The sequence below is a fragment of the Pezoporus wallicus genome, unplaced genomic scaffold, assembly GCF_028554395.1.
Source record: "Pezoporus wallicus isolate ANWC-B61680 ecotype Strahan unplaced genomic scaffold, APGP_CSIRO_Pwel_v1 contig_6978, whole genome shotgun sequence".
NCBI lineage: Eukaryota > Metazoa > Chordata > Aves > Psittaciformes > Psittacidae > Pezoporus > Pezoporus wallicus.
In genome coordinates this window covers 2,275,121-2,294,867 of record NW_026637190.1, presented here as the reverse complement: position 1 = coordinate 2,294,867, position 19,747 = coordinate 2,275,121, and the positions used below count along the sequence as shown (strand labels likewise).

The 19,747-nt window shown below is 62.2% G+C and overlaps 1 protein-coding gene across 1 annotated transcript in view; it reads right to left on the bottom strand.

Annotated features, from left to right (window-relative positions):
* Window positions 1–19,436, bottom strand: part of SHANK3 (SH3 and multiple ankyrin repeat domains 3) — a 313,275-nt gene extending 293,839 nt beyond the window's left edge. The window contains 5 exon segments of the mRNA XM_057403824.1: window positions 6,379–6,648; window positions 6,651–6,772; window positions 16,221–16,270; window positions 16,799–16,940; window positions 19,205–19,436. Coding sequence (XP_057259807.1) covers window positions 6,379–6,648; window positions 6,651–6,772; window positions 16,221–16,270; window positions 16,799–16,940; window positions 19,205–19,436 — 816 coding nt within the window.
* Between the last annotated feature and the right edge of the window lie 311 nt (window positions 19,437–19,747).

Here is a 19,747-nt window from a genome sequence, read left to right as displayed (position 1 = left end):
GCTTTCCTGCAGCCCCTTCAGGCACTGGAGCTGCTCTCAGGTCTCCCCTTCAGGAGCCTTCTCTTCTCCAGGCTGCCCCAGCCCAGCTCTCTCAGCCTGGCTCCAGAGCAGAGCTGCTCCAGCCCTCGCAGCATCTCCATGGCCTCCTCTGGCCTTGCTCCAGCAGCTCCACGTCCCTCTTGTGCTGCTGCCCCAGAGCTGGATTCAGGGCTCCAGTGGGAAAAGGCAAACTCTTTCCATTCCTCACATTTAAAATTACCTCAGAGAATATAAAATGCAGGAACATGATTTGAGCTTTTTACTTCTGCTTTGTGAGCGCAGATCAGGACCTAAGTAGAGCACCGTGTGGGAGGGTGCATATATTTAAGCAGCGGGCACCATTCACACTGCCAGGGCTCACAACGCATCCCTCAGGCCAGGCGGTGTCCACAGCTGCAATAAAGCTGGACAGCACCTCCCTGAGCCCCCTGATCCACCCGCAGCACCAGTGCTGGCTCCTGGGGGCAGGAACGCGCATCGCTGGTTCTCACACACGTCAGGCTGCTGCTGCAGGTTAAAGCTAATGGGGGGGGAAGTTGTTTTAACCTAGAGCAGCTCCTCGGTCTGCTTGAACGTGGATTAAAGGTTAAAGAAGAGCAGTTGCCGGCACACGATGGAGGAGAAATCCCTGGAACCCTCCAGGAGCGAGTCCCATCCGCTGCTCCTCGCTGTCCCTCTGGCTCTTGCTGCTCTACTTCCCCGGGCTCAGCCCGCTGGCAGTGAGCAGCTTCCCAAGCACCACTCACAGCAGGAGCCTCTTGTCTCTACCTATGCATTTTTTATGGGGTTGCTGCGCAGCAATTCCTTGGGATGCGCTTTCCCAGCTTCCCGAGCAGAAGTAAGCACAAAACCTGCACCTCATGCTCTGCAATCCCAGCCACGCTGGGAAGAGGCCATGGAGGGCAGGCACTGCTGCCCACCGGAGGCTGCAGGACGTGGCTTCCCATGGGATACACCCCAGGTTTGGTCAGACACCCGCGGGAAGGCAGTCCCAGCACACAGGGGACTCCAGTGAGCACTGAGACGCTGCCGAGCTCCCCCAGTGTCATTCCTGCTTCACCACCTTCTCCTGTACCAAGCCCCAAACGAGGGGGATCCCACTTCCAAATGCTCTCACTGAAAGGCTTTGGGGATAGGTGCCAGATGCGGTGGGACGCTGCAGACCCACAGTCCATCACTGCTTCAGAGGCACAAAGCTCAGCCTCGGCTTGCCGCTGCCTCCTTAAAAACCAGGCTTGCAGCTCCCGAGTCCTGTGGGTGTTTGGGATAATTTTAGCCGGATGCCCACCACCCCCTCGGCAGGGTGATGCACAGCCCAGCACCGAGCTCTTCCTGAGGGATCGGCAGCCCCAGCCTGCATCCAGAGCGGGCAGGAGGGACAAGGGAGCTCCACCAGCGTTAGGGAGCATCCCCAGGGCCTTGCCCATCAGCCTCCTCTGCCCAGGCTTACACATCTTCCCCGGGCACAGGCCAGCACCAGTGCGCACCAGTGCACACAGAGCAGAGCTAAGGGAGGAGTCACAGAATAGAACCACAGGTTGATTTGTGTTGGAAGGCAGCCTAAAGCTCCTCCAGCTCCAGCCCCTGCCACACGCAGGGACCCCTTCCACTAGAGCAGCTTGCTCCAAGCCCCATCCAGCCTGGCCTTGACACTGCAGCAGAACAAGAGACTGGCACTCGCTGACTGGGAGGATACACGTCCACTGGCAATTCCTACACGGCTGCTCTCTGCTTTTCTGCTAGGGAGAGGAAACAGCCCAGAAGGTAGCACAGACGGCGCCTTTTACTGCTTACGTCCTCCCACAGGACACACACAACAGCCCTGCTCTGCAAACCACCGGTCAGAGCCAATGTCCCTCTGCAGCACCCAGAGCCACAGCAGAGAGGTGCCTCGGCTCCCTCCCCACCTGCCCAGCAGTAGAGCTCACAGAATGCTCTGCAACCACTCATGGGAGTTCAAATCCCAAGGGAATGGTGCCGTCCCATGGCAGCCTGCCTTCCCACCAGCCCTGGCTGAGCAGAAGCTCAGGAAATCTTTGCCTCTCTCTGTTTTGGAATATGAAAAGTTACTCCTTCCCTTCACCTGGCTTAAGAGGGGAATCAATGCTTCGTGCACTGGTTTTCAGGCTCTTCTTTCCTTTGCATTAAGGAGATAAGAGCCAGAATATGAACCTGAACTGAGGAGGTGCCTGAGAACAGGACTGAGGGCAGAGACTTCTGCAGCTACAGGAGGGAATGAGCAGCTCCATCCCTGGCCTCGGCAAGACTTCAACAGCCTCTCACCAAGAGAGCTCCATCAATTCCACTGTCCATGTCCCTCGCTCCTTGGGAGCAGGGCCCAGCCCCTCCTGGCTCCATCCTCCTGTCAGGCACTTGTAGGGAGCCATCAGGTCCCCCTGAGCCTTCTCTTCTCCTGACTGACCCCCGCAGGTCCCTCAGCCGATCCCATCACATTTGTGTTTATTCAAGCTCATGTCTCCGGTCGGGGTTTTCCAGAAATCCCGGAGCTGTCTCCAAGCCTTTTCGGTTCCTTTGCAACCCCCAGCACCGTGTTTATTCAGCTGAAAGCCTTGGAATTCTCCGCTAGTGCTTTCCATTGTTCTGGGCAATCCCCACCCAGACTGTGACCTCGTCCCTGAAAGGCGGCCTCTCCAGAGACATCGCTGCTGATGTCCTCATGATGGGCCAGCACTTCCAGGCTGAATCTCTGGGAACTGACGGAGATATCCTCCAGTGTCCAAACAGCTTGAGATGGGACCTGCCGTGAGGGAGAAAACAGGACCCATCTCCTTCCTCCTGCTCCGCACAGGGCATGCAGAGAGGCAGGCGGAGGGGGGACGGAAGCTTGGGCCCTCCTGCAGTGCAGAAACAGGAGGGATGTGCTGGAATGGGAACGGAGTACATCTGGATTTCCAAAAGGAGCCTCTTCCTTGCAGTGCAGAAGTAGCTGGTGGCATTCCCTGCTGTGCATTCCACACTCTGCTCTAAGAGGTGATAGACCCGCGGGGTCTGGACCAGCAGAACTTGCACATGGCCCTTCCTTCTGATGGGCAGGATTGTTCCCAGGTCACAGCAGGCGTGGGGTGCTCCTGTGCTCCCATCACCAGGCAGGCATCTGAGAGGTGCCATCAGCGTCCTGTTCCTTCTTCCTGCCCGCAGAGCATATAACCTTCACCTTCCTCAGCCCACCTGAGTCCCGCTGTGCACCTATGGGATCCCTCCTGGGGCACAGACACTGCTCCTGGCCTGGAGCAGAGCCCCCAGAGCAGCCAAAGCATCTACATTCCTACTGCTGCCCATCGGCAGGGCCACAGCCACAGGAGCCAGGCAAGGAGCAGCAGGGCAGGGGAAGGGCCTGTAGGAGGGGAAGAGGAGGCAGGGAACACACATGGCTCTGGAGCTTCCCATGAGCTTCTCCAGAAGCCAGCAAACATCCCGCACATCCCAGAGTGCCTCATGGAGCCAATGGGGTCATGGCAAGCCCAGCAGTGGCAGATGGGACAGGCTCAGTTCCTCATTTTCCCCCTTCCCTTTTCACAGTGCTCTGATAGGGACCCTCAGGGCACCAGGAATGAGCACTGAGAGTCCCCAGATCAGACCTGGTGCACAGGGATGATGCAGAAGCTCAGGGTCAGTCACAGGACACAGCTCTTATGGATGCACTGTTAAGCCAGCTGCATTTCCCTGCTTCCCTTTAAGTGAAGGTACCTCAGCTAACACGGCAAACCAGGCAGCTTCTATTTGGGGAGTCAGCCCCCGCCTGAGCCATGGATGCAGATGAACCATGAATGCAGCTGAGCCATGAATGCACCTGAGCCATGAATGCAGCAGCCCTCTGCATGCACTGCCTTGGTCTGCAGGAGGGGATGCCCTGACCCCCTCCCGAGCACAGCTGGGTCTGGGTGCTGGTGTCAGCAGGGGAGCACCGCACAGGGCGCAGCACAGGGTATCCGGGTCCCCTCGCCTGTGGGGCTGCAGGAGTCTGGCAGAAACCCACTGCACTGTCCTGCGGCCCATGGGCACCCTGCACAGCCCAGGAGCTCCTGCTCCTCACCCTGCAGCGCCAGAGCCAGGTCCCCCTGCACAAGGACCAGGCTGCACTGGGCAGGACACTGGTGCTGGGCAGGACGCGCTGTGCTGCTCTTCACTGCACCACGGCCCCAGTGCTCCCCACTGCACCCTGTCAGCCCCCAGAGTGCTGCCTGCCCCCCACAGTGACCCTCCCATGGGAGCAACACCCCCACCCCCAGCCCCTGGCAGCCCATGGGTCTGCCGGGTGCTGGATCCCAGCTCAGAGCTTGCACCAGAGACATTTCCACCCTCCAGCTCTCTGATAAGCATCTGCCCCAGGAGCAAGGGAGGTCTGAGCGGGAGATTCCTGCTTTGTACCGTGCAAAAATACCCAGCTTTGCAGGAACTGCCCCATCCCTTCCCCTGCCTCCAGGCTGAGCTATTTCACTGACTCGGCGGGTTGCAGCGGGGGCTGTGTAAGGAGAAGGGGTTACAACGCAGCATCACAGAACTCCAGCATCGCTGCTCCCTCCCGTGCCCACGCACACTCCCAGAACAAAGGCAGGGCAGGGAGCTGCGGAGCAGTGCCCAAGGAACAGCAGAGGAGAGAGGTGGATACCATGGCAATGTGCAGAGCAGGGGCCCGCGCTGACAGCCCTTGGACCCTGCCGTGCTGCATCGCACAGGGTGAGGCTGGAGCAGGACCAGATCTGGAGCTGTGCATCAGGGCTGAATGAGCACAGGGGGGTAATAAGGAGGAGCTGATGTGAAGGGAAAGAGACCCAGCCCTTGCCCACAACCCCAGCAGGGGCTGGGGCAGGAGGAGCAGGGACAGAGCCCTCCCTGCAGCACAAAGTCAGCGCTCGCTAGAGCAGAGCCTGAGTCCAGTTCTTCGACAGCAAAGGCAATGCTGCTGCTGCCCTGTGCTTGGCAGCCGAGCCTGCAGAGCAGTGCTGGGAGCACGCCAGCACCCCAGCGTGCCTGCTCCCTATCCAGCAGCACCAGAGCAGCACCGCAACCATGCCAGTCTCCGACAGAGCTCTTTCCCCATCCATGAGGGGAGCTCTCACTTGCCTTCATCCCCTACGCACCCAGCAATGCTCTGCTCACCCCATGTCCGTTTCATCTCCTGCACCCCTCATCCCCCAGGGGCACCTCATCTCCTGCCCACAGTGACTTGCCCCAGAGCACAGGCTCCTCTCAGTCCACCCAACATTGAACCCTGCTCCCAGCTCTCATGAACGCACTTCTTCGTGAGGGCCACAGCTACCACTACCCTTCAGGAAACTTCTTCCCAGCGCTGAACCACTTGCACCCAATGCCCCAGGTAACCCCCAGCACTGCCCCGGTCAGCAACAGCCACCCTACAGCCTCTGTGGGTCACTGTGCCGTGACGAACACCCACCGTCCTGGGGTCAGCAATCACCATGTCACCCTCTGCCCCTCCATGTCACCCTCCACCTCTCCATGCCACCCGGTTCCCCGTGGCACAGCCACCCCTCCAACACTGCACGGTGCCCATGTCCTCCATGTCACACGCGGCTGCAGGCACCCTGCCGGGTCCCGTCTGCAGGCAAGCGCCCGCCAGCTCCCGCAGTCCGGCCCAGCCGGTGCTGGTGCCGTGCTGGAGCAGGGCTGGTACCGGCATCCTGCCCGTGCTGGGTGCTGCTCCCTCGCCCAGCCCAGCTGTCCCCGCGCTCGGGGCAGGCGGCGCAGCGCAGCCGGTCCCGGGCCGATGAGGGTCCCCGGCGGTGGAAGCGGCCCCGGGCTGCGGCAGCACCGGGAGCCCCGGAGCGCCCCGGCCGCGCTGTGCCCCGGAAAAGCAGCGCTGCAGCGGGGCTGCACCCGCGTCCGCGCCTGCGGGGAGAAGGGGAACGGGAAACCGGGGAGCGGGGCAATGGGGAGCGGGGGGACACCGGGGCAATGGGGAGCGGGGGGACACCGGGGCAATGGGGAGCGGGGGGACATCGGGGCAATGGGGAGCGGGAGCAGCGGGGCAATGGGGAGCGGAGGGACACCGGGGCAATGGGGAGCGGGGGGACACCGGGGCAATGGGGAGCGGGAGCAGCGGGGCAATGGGGAGCGGAGGGACACCGGGGCAATGGGGGCGGAGGGACACCGGGGCAATGGGGAGCGGGGGAAGCGGGGCAATGGGAGCGGGGACAGCGGGGAGCCAGGCACCGGGGAGTCAGGCAATGGGGAGCGGGGGCAGCGGAGCGGGTCCGGGCCGGAGCCGTCCTGCCGGGCCCGCGGCCGCCGCGGCGGTGCGAAGTTTGCCGGGTGGCGCCGGGGCGGCTGCGCAGGGAGCGGGGCCGATCGCGTACTCACCGTCTGCTGCAGGTCGGGGATGCCGATGCGGACGACGATGGCGCCGGGTGCGGGCTCCTCCATGCGCGCCGCTGCCGCCAGCTTGGGGGAGCGGGGCCCGGCGGGGCTCCGGGCCGGGTCGAGCCGCGAATCCTCCCGCAGGCTGGCGCCCGGCTCTCCGGAACGGGGCTGTCGCTCCGGCGGCGGCTCTGGCGGCGGCGACTCCGGGCTCTCATGTTTGCTGCCGGCGGGGCTCAGAGGCATGCTCCGTGCGGCGCGGCGGGGCGGCCCGACCGGCACCGGCACCGGCACCGGCGGCCGCGCTCACAGCCCGCCCGGGGGCCCTGCGGGTGGGGAGAGGCGGTCAGCGCGGCGGCAGGGACCGCGGGGGGACCCTCACTGCACACGGACACCCCTGCAGGGACCGCGGGGGGACCCTCACTGCACACGGACACCCCTGCAGGGACCCGCGGGGGGACCCTCACTGCACACGGACACCCCTGCAGGGACCCGCGGGGGGACCCTCACTGCACGTGGACACCCCTGCAGGGACCCGCGGGGGGACCCTCACTGCACACGGACACCCCTGCAGGGACCGCGGGGGGACCCTCACTGCACACGGACACCCCTGCAGGGACCGCGGGGGGACCCTCACTGCACACGGACACCCCTGCAGGGACCCGCGGGGGGACCCTCACTGCACACGGACACCCCTGCAGGGACCGCGGGGGCACCCTCACTGCACACGGACACCCCTGCAGGGACCCGCGGGGGGACCCTCACTGCACACGGACACCCCTGCAGGGACCGCGGGGGGACCCTCACTGCACACGGACACCCCTGCAGGGACCGCGGGGGGACCCTCACTGCACACGGACACCCCTGCAGGGACCCGCGGGGGGACCCTCACTGCACGTGGACACCCCTGCAGGGACCGCGGGGGGACCCTCACTGCACACGGACACCCCTGCAGGGACCGCGGGGGGACCCTCACTGCACACGGACACCCCTGCAGGGACCCGCGGGGGGACCCTCACTGCACACGGACACCCCTGCAGGGACCGCGGGGGGACCCTCACTGCACACGGACACCCCTGCAGGGACCGCGGGGGGACCCTCACTGCACACGGACACCCCTGCAGGGACCCGCGGGGGGACCCTCACTGCACACGGACACCCCTGCAGGGACCGCGGGGGGACCCTCACTGCACACGGACACCCCTGCAGGGACCGCGGGGGTACCCCAGCAAAGGACTTCACGCTGCACCCCGGCCACCCCCACAGGGACCTTTACAGGACCCCTGAGTGGGCACTCAGAGATCCCCATCTTGGGGCCCTCCCCAAGGAGCCCCCGGTCATCCACGCAGGGATCTCATAGAGGCATCCCATGGGGCTCCCCATGGCAGGAATAACACACACACACACACACACACACAGGGATCCTTGTGTTGACCCCCCCGACCGTACATGGGAAACCCCATGTCAGGGACAGACATCACCAAGCAGCCCCCCACCATACAGAGATTCCCACATGTGCCCTCCCTCCCCCACAAGGTCTAATGCCACTGCATCCTCTCCATACCCCCCGACGCCGAGACCCACCAGCCACCCTGCAGGGACCCTTCCTCATCCTCACAGCAGAGCACAGACCTGCCCCAGCTGAGCCCACCCCAGGCACATGGACACCAGAGCCTCTGCTCACCCTGGCCACCAGGGCCAGCACAAAGGGTCTGGACACTGCACCCTGGGGCAGAGGACAGGTTGTCCCAGCTTATGGGGGCTGCTCTGCTCATTTGAGAGCCATCTTCTCTCCATCATCTTGGATAACCACCATCTCCCGAACAGCCCTGTTCCCCCCCCCTGCAACCATGGTTCTCCATCTCCACATTTGCGCCAGCATGTCTGAAGGCCTGCCTGGCTCCTTCCCTGTTACAAGGGACGCTGGAGACCAGCAGGCTCAGCCCATCTGTGGGTTTCACAGGGAAAGTTCCTGGCTCTGGTTCTATCAACTGTTCATGCTGTATTGATCACAGAATCAACCAGGTTGCAAAAGCCCTTCAAGCTCATCCAGTCCAACCGTTCCCCAGCACTGCCAAGGCCACCACTGCCCCATGGCACTGAGGTCTTTGTCTCCACGCTGTGTGAACACTTGCAGGGACGGTTCCTGCAGCCCTGCCCTGGGCAGCCTGTTCCAATGCCTGAGCACCCTCTGGGGCAGGAATTGTTCCTCAGCTCCATCTAAACCTGCCCTGGTGCAGCTTGAGGCCGGTTCCTCTTGTCCCATCCCTTGTTCCTTGGGAGCAGAGCCCAGCCCCTCCTGGCTCCATCCTCCTCTCAGGCACTTGTAGGGGGCCATCAGGTCCCCCCTGAGCCTTCTCTTCTCCCCACTGAACCCCCCAGGTCCCTCAGCCCTTCCCCATCACCCCTGTGCTCCAGGCCCTGCTCCTGCTCCTCTGCCCTTCTCTGGCCCCACTCCAGCACCTCAATGTCTCTCTTGCAGTGAGGTCCCCAGAGCTGAACACAGGATTCAAGGTGCAGCCTCACCGGTGCCCAGTGCAGGGGCACAATCCCTGCCCTGGCCCTGCTGCCCTCTGTGAGGTCCTGATGTCCTGCTCTAGGTGGTCACCACTCAGTGCCCACCCACACGGACCAGCCCCATGCTCCTGGCTCCAGCAGCTCCCACCAGCCAGGGCTCTGCCAGGGGGTTCCCAAACCGCAGGATGCAGCTGCGCCCTTGTGCCAGGGGTTCAGGAATGGGAGGCCACTGACCTGTGTTGTCGTCCCAGAAACCCGTCTCAGGGGGACCGCGTGCACTCACACTGACCCAGGGCAGGCTCAGGTTCCATGAGATCCAGCACAGAGCAGGGACACAAGCAGCCCCCACCACGGGCTGCTCTTCCTGCCCGTGCCCAGCTGATGACAGCCACAGGGACCCTGCCCAGCAGGTCAAGCCCTTGCTCCTTGCTCCCTTGCTGGGACAGGAGCAGATGGGCTGATCCCTGCAGGACTGTGCCTGGGGCTGTGGCCCGTCCAATGGCTGGGAGTGAAGACTTTGATCTACATGGCAATCCTCAAACACAAATAGCCCCCAGACCACTGAGAGCCAGAGAGCTTTAGGGAATGGCCTGGATCCATCCAGGAAATGACTAACGGCTCTTCCTCCACCTCGAGGCCAGGGCACTGCACCCGCGAGAGCACCCCAGCAGCATTCCCAGCCGGAGCTGCAGGACAGGGACTGGTGGAGGAGGCTGCACCCACGGTGCTGGGTCCTGCAGAACGAGCGCCGCGACTGGCACCAGCCCCAGAACGGAAACCAAGTCTGGATCCTGACAAACAATGAGATCAGCCCAGGAGCACCCAAAGCCTCCGGGCTCCTCCTTTCCTCCGACCAGCGCTGTGCCCTGTGCCCTGCGCTGCAGACACAAGTCCCTCTGCCTGTCACGGAGTGCGTTGGGTTGGAAGGGACCTGAAAGCTCCTCCAGCTCCAACCCCTGCCACGGGCAGGGACCCCTTCCACTGGAGCAGCTTGCTCCAAGCCCCTGTGTCCAACCTGGCCTTGAGCACTGCCAGGGATGGGGCAGCCACAGCTTCTCTGGGCACCCTGTGCCAGCGCCTCAGCACCCTCACAGGGAAGAGCTTCTGCCTAAGAGCTCATCTCAGTCTCCCCTCGGGCAGGTTGAAGTCCTTGGGAGCAGAGACCAGCCCCATCCTGGCTCCATCCCCCTCTCAGGCAGCTGCAGGGAGCTCCAGCTCTCCTCTGAGGAGGGGCCCAGCTCCCACCTCTGGGAATTCAGGGAAGGAGCACCACGACCACCCCCTGGCGCTGCCTCAGCCACCCGCAGGCACCAACCTCCATCCGCTCCGCAGCAGGAGCCACCCATAGCCGGGGGGTCCCAGTGGGCTCCACTCATGGCCTCTCGGGGACATCCCTCCCCCTGCCCACATGCTGCTGCCCTAGCTCTGTTCAACTGCTGACATTCATGGGGTTCCTTTCTTCCCTGTTTCCTGTCTTGCTACTTCACTAAGGGGAGAAATCCAACGCTCCAGATGGTAATTGCCAGGATTATTCCTGCTTCTTTTCCCCCAATCTTCTGGCCCCTCATTAGTTCCCAATAATGTCTAAGCCACAACTGTGAATGGTTGGGAAATGCAGTGGCCACCCCCGAACTCCATCACAGACTTGCAGAGTCATTCACATTCATTTGCTCTTATTGAATCAACTTCTCTGCTGAGGCGAGAAAAAAATCCCTTATCTTGGAGGAAAAGATACAAGTTGAGTAGCTCAGAAATGATAATCCAGAGAGTCCCGTTCCGAGCCCAGGAAAACGGTGAGAAACCATCAAGAGGAGTCAGAAACCCTTTCAAGAGGATTTCCCAGCAAGAGGCACAAACCAGGGATGCGTCCATCACCCCTCCCTGGTCCAGCAGAGCTCCCGCACGTGCCACAGGAGCACCAGTGAGCGAAACCCGGAGCGGAGCAGTTGGGTTGGGTCACCACACAGCAGCCCCCACAGCACGGTGTAAAGCTGAGCCCCCGTTACTTCTCATGCAGTGGGATCAGTGTTCCCCTATGGGCTGCCCCACTCCCCTGTCCCTGGGGCTACAGAGCCGAAGCCATTTCCCACATCCCTGTGACAAGGCAGCCATGCCACAGGGATCATCCCACGCTGCTCAAACCCACTGGCGTCCATCAGGCCTCCGGATCCCCCTGGGTTAGAGATAAGAGAACCGTGGCCACCACACCATGTATTACTGCCTTATCACTGCTCTGGAGGGAAGCATCCTGCTGGGAAAGCCTGGGAATGAGCAGCGCTAGCACTGCTCAGCACTAGCACCACAGCGGTGAGACCCCAGAAGGTGCCCCAGGTCAGACGTGAAGACCAGCAGCCCCGGGTCACAAGAAGAGCAGGAAGCAGCAGCCGGGGTGGAACTACTCCTGTGGCAGGGAAGGGCAGTTCGGTGCAGCTAAAGGCAGCCCAGAGTGGGAGGTGAAGACCTGTGGCTGCTGTCAGCATCAGCCCCGGGTCCTGCAGCCGAGGCTGGGGGCTGCAGGAGGTGGGATGTGCTCTTCCCATCCCCAGGGACACGGCTGCTGGCACCCAGAACCACATTTGGAATCCTCCCTCCAAACTCGTTCCTCCAGGTCTGCCCTCGCACCCTCCCCTCTTTCTGGAAAGCTGTTTCTGACCCTTCCTTGCTTTTGCAATGGCCTGGTTTCCAGCACACATCCCAGGTTCACCCTCGCCGGGCAGCTCTCTGCTCCTTTGTTTGTGGCAGTCTCTACACACACATGACAGCAGCAACTGGATCCAGGCTCAGGCTTCACTGCACCTGAACAAGCGCTGCTTCTGTGGTGTCCGCTTGCACGTGTGTAAGGAAGGAGCGCTTCCCTGGGAGGGTGCTGAGGCGCTGGCACAGGGTGCCCAGAGATGCTGTGGCTGCCCCATCCCTGGCAGTGTTCAAGGCCAGGCTGGACACAGGGGCTTGGAGCAAGCTGCTCCAGTGGAAGGGGTCCCTGCCCGTGGCAGGGGTTGGAGCTGGATGATCTTAAGGTCCCTTTCAACACAAACCAGTCTGGGGTTCTGTGATTCTATGGTTCTAATCCTAGGATACCATCAGGCAGCTGGTGAAGGGAAACTCTTGACCTGTCCTGTTCAAATACATGATTTGCATTAACTAATTTAATCTTCATTGTGTCAGAGAGCAAAAACGAGTCAGGATTTCTGCCCTAATGATTAGAGAGGTTGCTGGGGGTTGGGATTTGTTGCAGTTGAGTCCCTGTTAACACAGGGGGGTGGAAATGGTTGAGTTTTAAAGTTCCTTCAACCTGAACTATTACATGGTTCTGCTCCAGACCAGCACCGAGGCATTGCACTGGGACAGGGCACATCCACCTGCCCACACCAGCATCCCCCCTACCTCAGAGCCCCCCTCTACAGACCGGAGCCGTGCTCGCTCCAGAGGCTCCCCCTGGGAGCCTGCTCCAGCTCCATCACGGGAGTTCCTCCCACTCCCAACACCGGGAGCCCCTGGTCACGCTTCCAGCACTGCCTGCAGCCCCCCAGCCCCTTCAGCACCCCCACCTCAATGGGTCCGAGCGCTCATGCTCGCCGCAGGCAGAGCCCATGGACCAGCAGAGCCTCCTCCCGCACAGCCCCAGCGTTACCGATTGATCGGGGCCGCGGTCAATGCCCGCAGGCACCGACACGGGGACAGGCACCGGACGGGCTCCCTGGGGGGGCTCTGTCCCCACCGCACACCTGACCTGTGTCAGGAGCCCAGAGCTCCCCCAGCCCACGCTCCCAGCACCCAGGGCTGGTCCTGGTGTCCTGCCCAGCGCCAGGGCCCCGCAGGGCCGGAGCCGCCCTCGGTGCTTATCTGGCACAAGCAGGTCCAGGTCACCCAGCACCAGTGTTTGCCGTGGCTCCGTCCCAGCGCCACGTCAACGGTAGCGTGGTCTGTACCAGCCCAGCCTTGCCCTTTGCCACCGCTGCCCCGGCCTCCAGAGCTGACCCATAGGGCAGGGCAGGGCAGGGCAGGCACAGATCTCGCCCCACAGTCTCGGGATGGAGGGAGCTCATGAGCAGCAGGAGCGGAGCCCATTGATCCGCCTTCGCCTGCCAGCGGTGTCCTGCAGCACCTGATGGCTAATGCTAATGCCCATGGATTTTCCCTTTGCCCGTTTTTCAGGGTCACTGGGTCACCTGGGATATGTGGATGACTAAAGGGCAAGTCCCACTGCACTGCTCATGGGAGCAAACCCACTGCCCCAGCAGGCAGGGGTTGCAGAGTGGTGCTGACCCCAGAGAGAGCAGCGGGATGAGGAGCAGCATCCTGTGCCCACACAGGGATCCTGTCTGTGGGGTGCTGGGCGATAGTGCTGGGCACAGGGATTCCTGAGAGCTGCCCCTCGCTGCCTGCATCTGCTGCAGGAAAGGAGACCAGAGCCCAGCCACCAGTGAGTGCAGCACTGAGGAATCACAGGAGCAGATTCCCTGCTGGGGAATGATAGAATTACCCAGGTGGGAAAAGCCCTTCAAGCTCATCCAGTCCAACCGTTCCCAGCACTGCCAAGGCCACCACTGACCCATGGCACTGAGGCCTCGTCTCCACGGGGTGTGAACACTTGCAGGGACGGTGCCTGCAGCCCTGCCCTGGGCAGCCTGTTCCAATGCCTGAGCACCCTCTGGGGCAGGAATTGTTCCTCAGCTCCATCTAAACCTGCCCTGGGGCAGCTTGAGGCCGTTTCCTCTTGTCCCATCCCTTGTTCCTTGGGAGCAGAGCCCAGCCCCTCCTGGCTCCATCCTCCTGTCAGGCACTTGTAGGGAGCCATCAGGTCCCCCTGAGCCTTCTCTTCTCCCCACTGAACCCCCCAGGTCCCTCAGCCCTTCCCCATCACACTGGGGCTCCAGGCCCTGCACCAGCCCCATTGCCTTGCTCTGGCTCCACTCCAGCACCTCAATGTCTCTCCTGTAGTGAGGGGTCCAGAATGGAACACAGAATAGGTCTGTTCAGCCTCACTCGGCCAAGACAAAGTTTCCTGCTCTCTCCAGCCACTGTCCCAGCTGGACCCCAGTCCCCACAGGATGGGCACTGGGAACCCCTGTCCCTGAACACTGGTTTTCCTGCAGGTCACAGCCTGCACAGCTCCAGGTCGCACATCCCCAGCTCCAGGATGGATCCACTCTCCCAGCCCCGTCCCTCCCCATCACAGCCACGCTGCTGGCCCAGGTTATGTCCCAGCCTGGTTTGCCCTGAAGGCAGCTACCCCTCCTGCTGTGCTGTAGAGCAAACTGACACAGGAGCAGGAGTGAAGGCCTGGGGTAGGAAGTCAGTACCAGCCCCATCACACTGCACACACAGCCCTGGCGGTGCCTCTACCATAGAATCCCAGGTTAGGGCTGGAAGGGACCTTACAGAGCATCTGTAGCCTCCCAAATCCAGGTTCCTGTCACATGCCACTTCTCGGGATCTGTTTCTTGCACTGAACCCTGCCCCTGCAGCCTCTGCCACCCCGGAGCAGGGCTCAATGGGGCAGCCTCACCGGGATGCACTGGGATCCAGGGGCTTCGTGCTCCCCCGAAGCCACTGAGCACGGGTGTAGCCATGGGAACATCACTGAACACAGTCACCATGGAAACCAGAGCCACACACTGTCACCAGCACAACATGCTGCCATCAGCACAACACGCTGCCACCGAGCACATGCGAGGCCCTGCATGCCCTGCAGGGTCCCTGATGCTGCCCTGGGGTCCCTGATCCTGCCCTGGGGTCCCTGATCCTAGCACGCGTGCCCTGCGCGGTGCCGGGTCCTGCCCTCTGCCATCTCCTCCATGTGCATGGGATGGACTGGAATCTCCTCCCATCCCACAAGTCACTGAACCCATCAGCTCCTCACATGGAGCCAGAGCATAAGGACACAGGCACAATCTCAGGGCAGGAAAGGATCATGCGCGGGACGGACACACGAGGACACAGCCAGGAGGAACAAGGCCCTGGCAGAAAGCACACACAGTCACAGGGTCCCAAGCCCGGTTTGTGTTGGAAGGGACCTTACAGCTCCTCCAGCTCCAGCCCCTGTCATGGGCACCCCTGCAGGTCAGCACAGCCCGGGAGGGTGCGGCTGCCCAAGGACAAGGAAGCCCAGTCATTATGTTCTCACACATCCCGCCCTCACTCACAAGCTCCTCTGTGTCCTCACGTGGAGCACAGACCCACGGCAGAAAGAAGCAAGAAACCCGCTGTGCAGGACCTGCTCCCCGTTCTCACCACCACCACCAGCGCGGTCCCATCACCGTGCCCTCACCCAGCCTCTCTGCAGTGGGTCCCTGTCCCAGCACAGCGCCAGCACCACCCCAGCCCCTCTGGGGCTCCCCCAAGCCCCCCAGCAGAGCGCAGGGGTGCTGAGCCCGTGCCTCGGTGCGGCTCTGACCTGTTCCCAAGGGCTCGGTGCCGCCTGGCACAGACACTCTCCAGAGCTGGCGCCGGGGTGGCCACCAGCCCACAGGAACATCCTGCACCGCCACCACCCTGAGCTGCTCCCGCTTAGCTCCTGCCTAATAGGATAACGCTGCCTCCATCTGCCTGTCTGGGACTAATCCCTTCGGCATCCCTCCCCTTCCTGCTCCCATCCTGCTTGGGAAGAGGGTCCAGGCAGCAGCCACAGGATGGGCACAGCAGGGGCAGCACCTGGTGATGATGAACAACCTCCCCGTGTCCCACAGACCTGGGCTCCTGCTGCACAGGGAGGGAAGGACCTTCCCCTGCAGGGCTGGGAACAGGACAAGCAACAGGGATTGCTGAGCCAGGCCCAGCTCCACGGCCCTGCTCCCGCCGGGATCTGCTGTGGAGGGAGAAGGACCAGGACAGAGCTGTCTGCTGTGGAGTGACCTGCTCCAAGTGTTCTTGTGACACTGCCACACAACGGGTTTGGGACCTGCAAGTCACGGATGTGCTCTGGGAGCAGGCAGGATGGACTTAGAATCACAGAACTTGATCAAGTTTGGGTGGGAAGGGACCTTAAAGCTTGTCCCATTCCAACCCCCTGCCACGGGCAGGGACACCAGCAGGATGGGCCTGTGCAGACCTGGCTGGTCCATCCCCCCAGGACCTCTCCCCTTGACATCTCCTCAAACACATCACGTAGCAATGACCCACCCCTGACTCGGACCCTCTCCTGCACCACTCACAGCCTGATCTCACCCCAACCCCTGCATCCTCAGCTCTGCCCCCAGCACCAGGGCTGGGGGCTCTGTCCCAGTGTCCTGGGCAGGTCACCCCACCCCAGGATGAGTGCTGGACCCCAAGCCCCAGTCTCTGCCATTACCTCCCAGGGTGCTCCCTAGGGACAGGGCAGAGCTTACCTGGAATGAGAGGCACGGGCACGGGGTCACAGCGCTCCCTCTTCATCAACCTGTGGACAAGAGAGCAAGGACAGCGTCAGCAGGGAACCAGTTCAGCATCACTGCAGCATCACTGCAGCACCAGTACATAGTCAGTGCACCAGTGCCACACCAACACCACACCAGTGCCATGCAGGACACCAAAGAGAGGGGCAGAGTCACCTCCAGCATGTGCTGCCCCACTGCAGCAGCAGCCTGAGCCCTGTGGGCCCATCCTCACCCCACAGACAGCGCATTCACTGCCCTCTAAGGGGAGCCACAGGTGCTCTGCCCCTCAAGCCCCTGCTCCACAGCACAGCTCAGTGGGACCATGCATGAGGATAACGCAGCTTCCCAAGGGAACAGCCCAGGTCAGAGCACCAGGGAAGGTGATGCAGCCACCATGGGTCGGTCAGGGTCCTCCGGCACCTCTCACCACCTCCAGCAGGTGACTGCAGTGCCCCGGGCTAAGACAGGAGCAGGCACGGGCAGGTGAAGCAGAGAGGTGTCCGTAACACTGCTCTGTGCTGGGCAGGGTGAGCTCTCTGCTCGCTCCTCACCACGGCTCCTGCCCGGGCGAGCGGCTGAGATGGCTGCTCCAAGGTGGAACATTGAACATGGATGAGCCACATCCCATGGAGCAGGGCTGCAGCGGTGCCAGCGGGCGCTGCGTGCTGTGGGGGGCGAGGGCCAGGACCCTACCTGTGGGTGCACGGGGACAGGGGGGTGACACTGGGCTGAAACCTTCCTAAGAGCAGCTCCAGCGGGAGCACTGCTGGCACCTGGACAAGTGTAAAGCGACACTGTTGAAGTCCCATGGGGCCATCACAGGGTGCTCTAGACAGAGCTGCTGCCGCCCCATTGACACCCCTCCTGAGAGCAGCTCATGGGACCACGTGTGCCATGAAACACAGGAAACCACTCAGCTGCCTGACATCAGGCCTGGACAAGCATTGGGGGAAACACTGCTGGGCACAGGGATGCACAGGGTGGGACCGACCAGCCCCCCTCCATCCATGCGCCATCCGGAATCTCTTCCTGCAGCACAGAGCATGGTCCAAAGCCAACAAGGGCCCACGGATACAGTGGGCTTGGGCTGGAGCTATTCCCATGGGGAACAGGTGTCTGCAGAGCCCGGACACAGCCACACACCTCTGACGGGCGCAGGACTGGGCACCATCAGTTGTGTGGCCTCAGGGAACCCACCAGGCTCCCTGGGAAGGTGCAGAGCCAGGAGGACTCAGAAACAGGAGGAAGGAATGACCAAAGGGAAAGAAAAACTGGCCTCAGAGAAAGGCAGGAGCGAGATCAGTGCCCAAGCAGGTGTAGTGACAGGGGACATGGTAAAAGCCTGCAGCACCCTGGACACTGTGGGAAGGAGGCAGCGCTTCTGCTGTCCTCATCTCACAGCACGAGGGCAGTGGGAAATGGCCTGGATGTGGCACTGAGGGAACACTGGGATGTGGCACCGTAACTGAATGGTGCAGCTGCCTGCGGGGGAGCCCATGGGGTCAGAACAGCGACGGTTCCCTCCCTGTGTGGAGGGTCCCACGAGCGAGGATACCAATGGCTGACACCAGCAAGCAATGGGGCTGTGCCGGGATCACCCCCAGCAGGTCACGGCAGTGCCAGAGGCAGGAGAGGGCAGGGAGCTGGTCCTGAGGGTGGCTCTGAGCTGCAGAGCGGCTGCTCGGCCTCGCTCCGTCTCTTGGCTCTCATCCACCCCATCCCCATTCCACCAGGACCTGCAGCACACAGTGGGGCCAGCACAACCTTCTGCCCCCGAGCTCCATCCTTCCTGCCCCCAGGTAAGCAGGCCCCAGAGCAGCATCAGCCATGGGAACACACAACCGGTCACAGCAGAGGCACAGGAAGCGGCTCAGGAGATAAATGAAATGCTTGGAACAGGAGCATCTTCTCCCAGCGCTGATAACAAGCAGAGGAGATTTATGAGTTTATTATTGGACCTGACAAATTAAACTCTTCACAGAAGAACAAATTATGCAGACGATACGCAATGTATTTAGGCTGCAGCTTGCAGGATCCCGGCCCTCAATCCCTGAGGATCCTGCAGGCTCTGGAGCCAGAGGGGCTGTGTTCAGAGGAGCAGGGAGCGCGCCAGGGAGGCTGCTACTCCTCCTGCTCCTGAACGGCAATTCTGCCTCATGCTTGTCTAAGTCTGACTCTTGGATGACAAACATCCACATTCCTGTCTTTTCCTGCAGCTTTTTCCCTTTCCGGGATAAAAACTGGAATGGGGGAGACTGAGCTGAGCTCTGAGGCAGAAGCTCTTCCCTGTGAGGGTGCTGAGGTGCTGGCACAGGGTGCCCAGAGAAGCTGTGGCTGCCCCGTTCAAGGCCAGGTTGGACACAGGGGCTTGGAGCAAGCTGCTCCAGTGGAAGGGGTCCCTGCCCGTGGCAGGGGTTGGAGCTGGAGGAGCTTTAAGGTCCCTTCCAGCCCAAACCAGGCTGGGGTTCTATGATTCTATGATAAGCGGCAGCTGCAGACTCACAGTAAGCACAGCAGCAGGTCCCAGCCACCCAACAGACACGACATGATCAGGAACAAGTCAGGGGAAGTAAAATCAGCCCCAAGACAGCTGGGAGCTGGGGAGCATCTGGAGACTCCTATGTCAGGAGACTGTGGGAATGCCCTTGTACACAGGGGAATGTCCATAGGGTTACGAGCACCTCAGCACCCTCACAGGGAAGAGCTTCTGCCTAAGAGCTCAGCTCAGTCTCCCCTCGGGCAGGTTCAAGCCATTCCCCTTGGCCTGTCCCTACATCCCTTGTCCCAAGCCCCTCTCCAGCTTTCCTGCAGCCCCTTCAGGCACTGGAGCTGCTCTCAGGTCTCCCCTTCAGGAGCCTTCTCTTCTCCAGGCTGCCCCAGCCCAGCTCTCTCAGCCTGGCTCCAGAGCAGAGCTGCTCCAGCCCTCGCAGCAGCTCCGTGGCCTCCTCTGGACTCACTCAAGTAGGAGACACAGAGGATGGGGCTCAGCCCGCAGCCCCCATGCTCCAGTGCCCTATGTCCCGTGCCCCGCACGCAGGAGCCGCACTCCCTTCCCCAGGGATCCTCCGCCACGCTGCGGGGCCGGGCCGGAGCCTCCTGCGGGCAGGAAGGTGCCCCCGTGCTGCCCGGACCCGCTTCCGCCCTGCGGAACAGCCGCGGCCAGGCTCGAGCGCTCCCGTTTCCTCCCATTCTCTGCGCTCCCATGAGGATGTCTATAAAAAGCCGACAGATCCAGACCTGGAAGCCCAACCACACCCTAAAGGAGCCGGGAATGCCAGTGTGTCCCGGGGAGGCAGCCCGAAGCCCCGGGGGGGGCAGGACACAGCGGTTCTGACCTGAAGGCTTCTCAGTGCCAACGAGCCCAACCAACCACCAACCCGCTGAGGTCCCCACTGTCCTGCGGTCATCGCCCTGGCATGGAAGAGCAGCCCAAAGCCCCAGCTCCTCCCCAGCCAGCAGCCCCTGAAAACAGAGCGAGCGGGAGGATGCTCGTGGGGCGC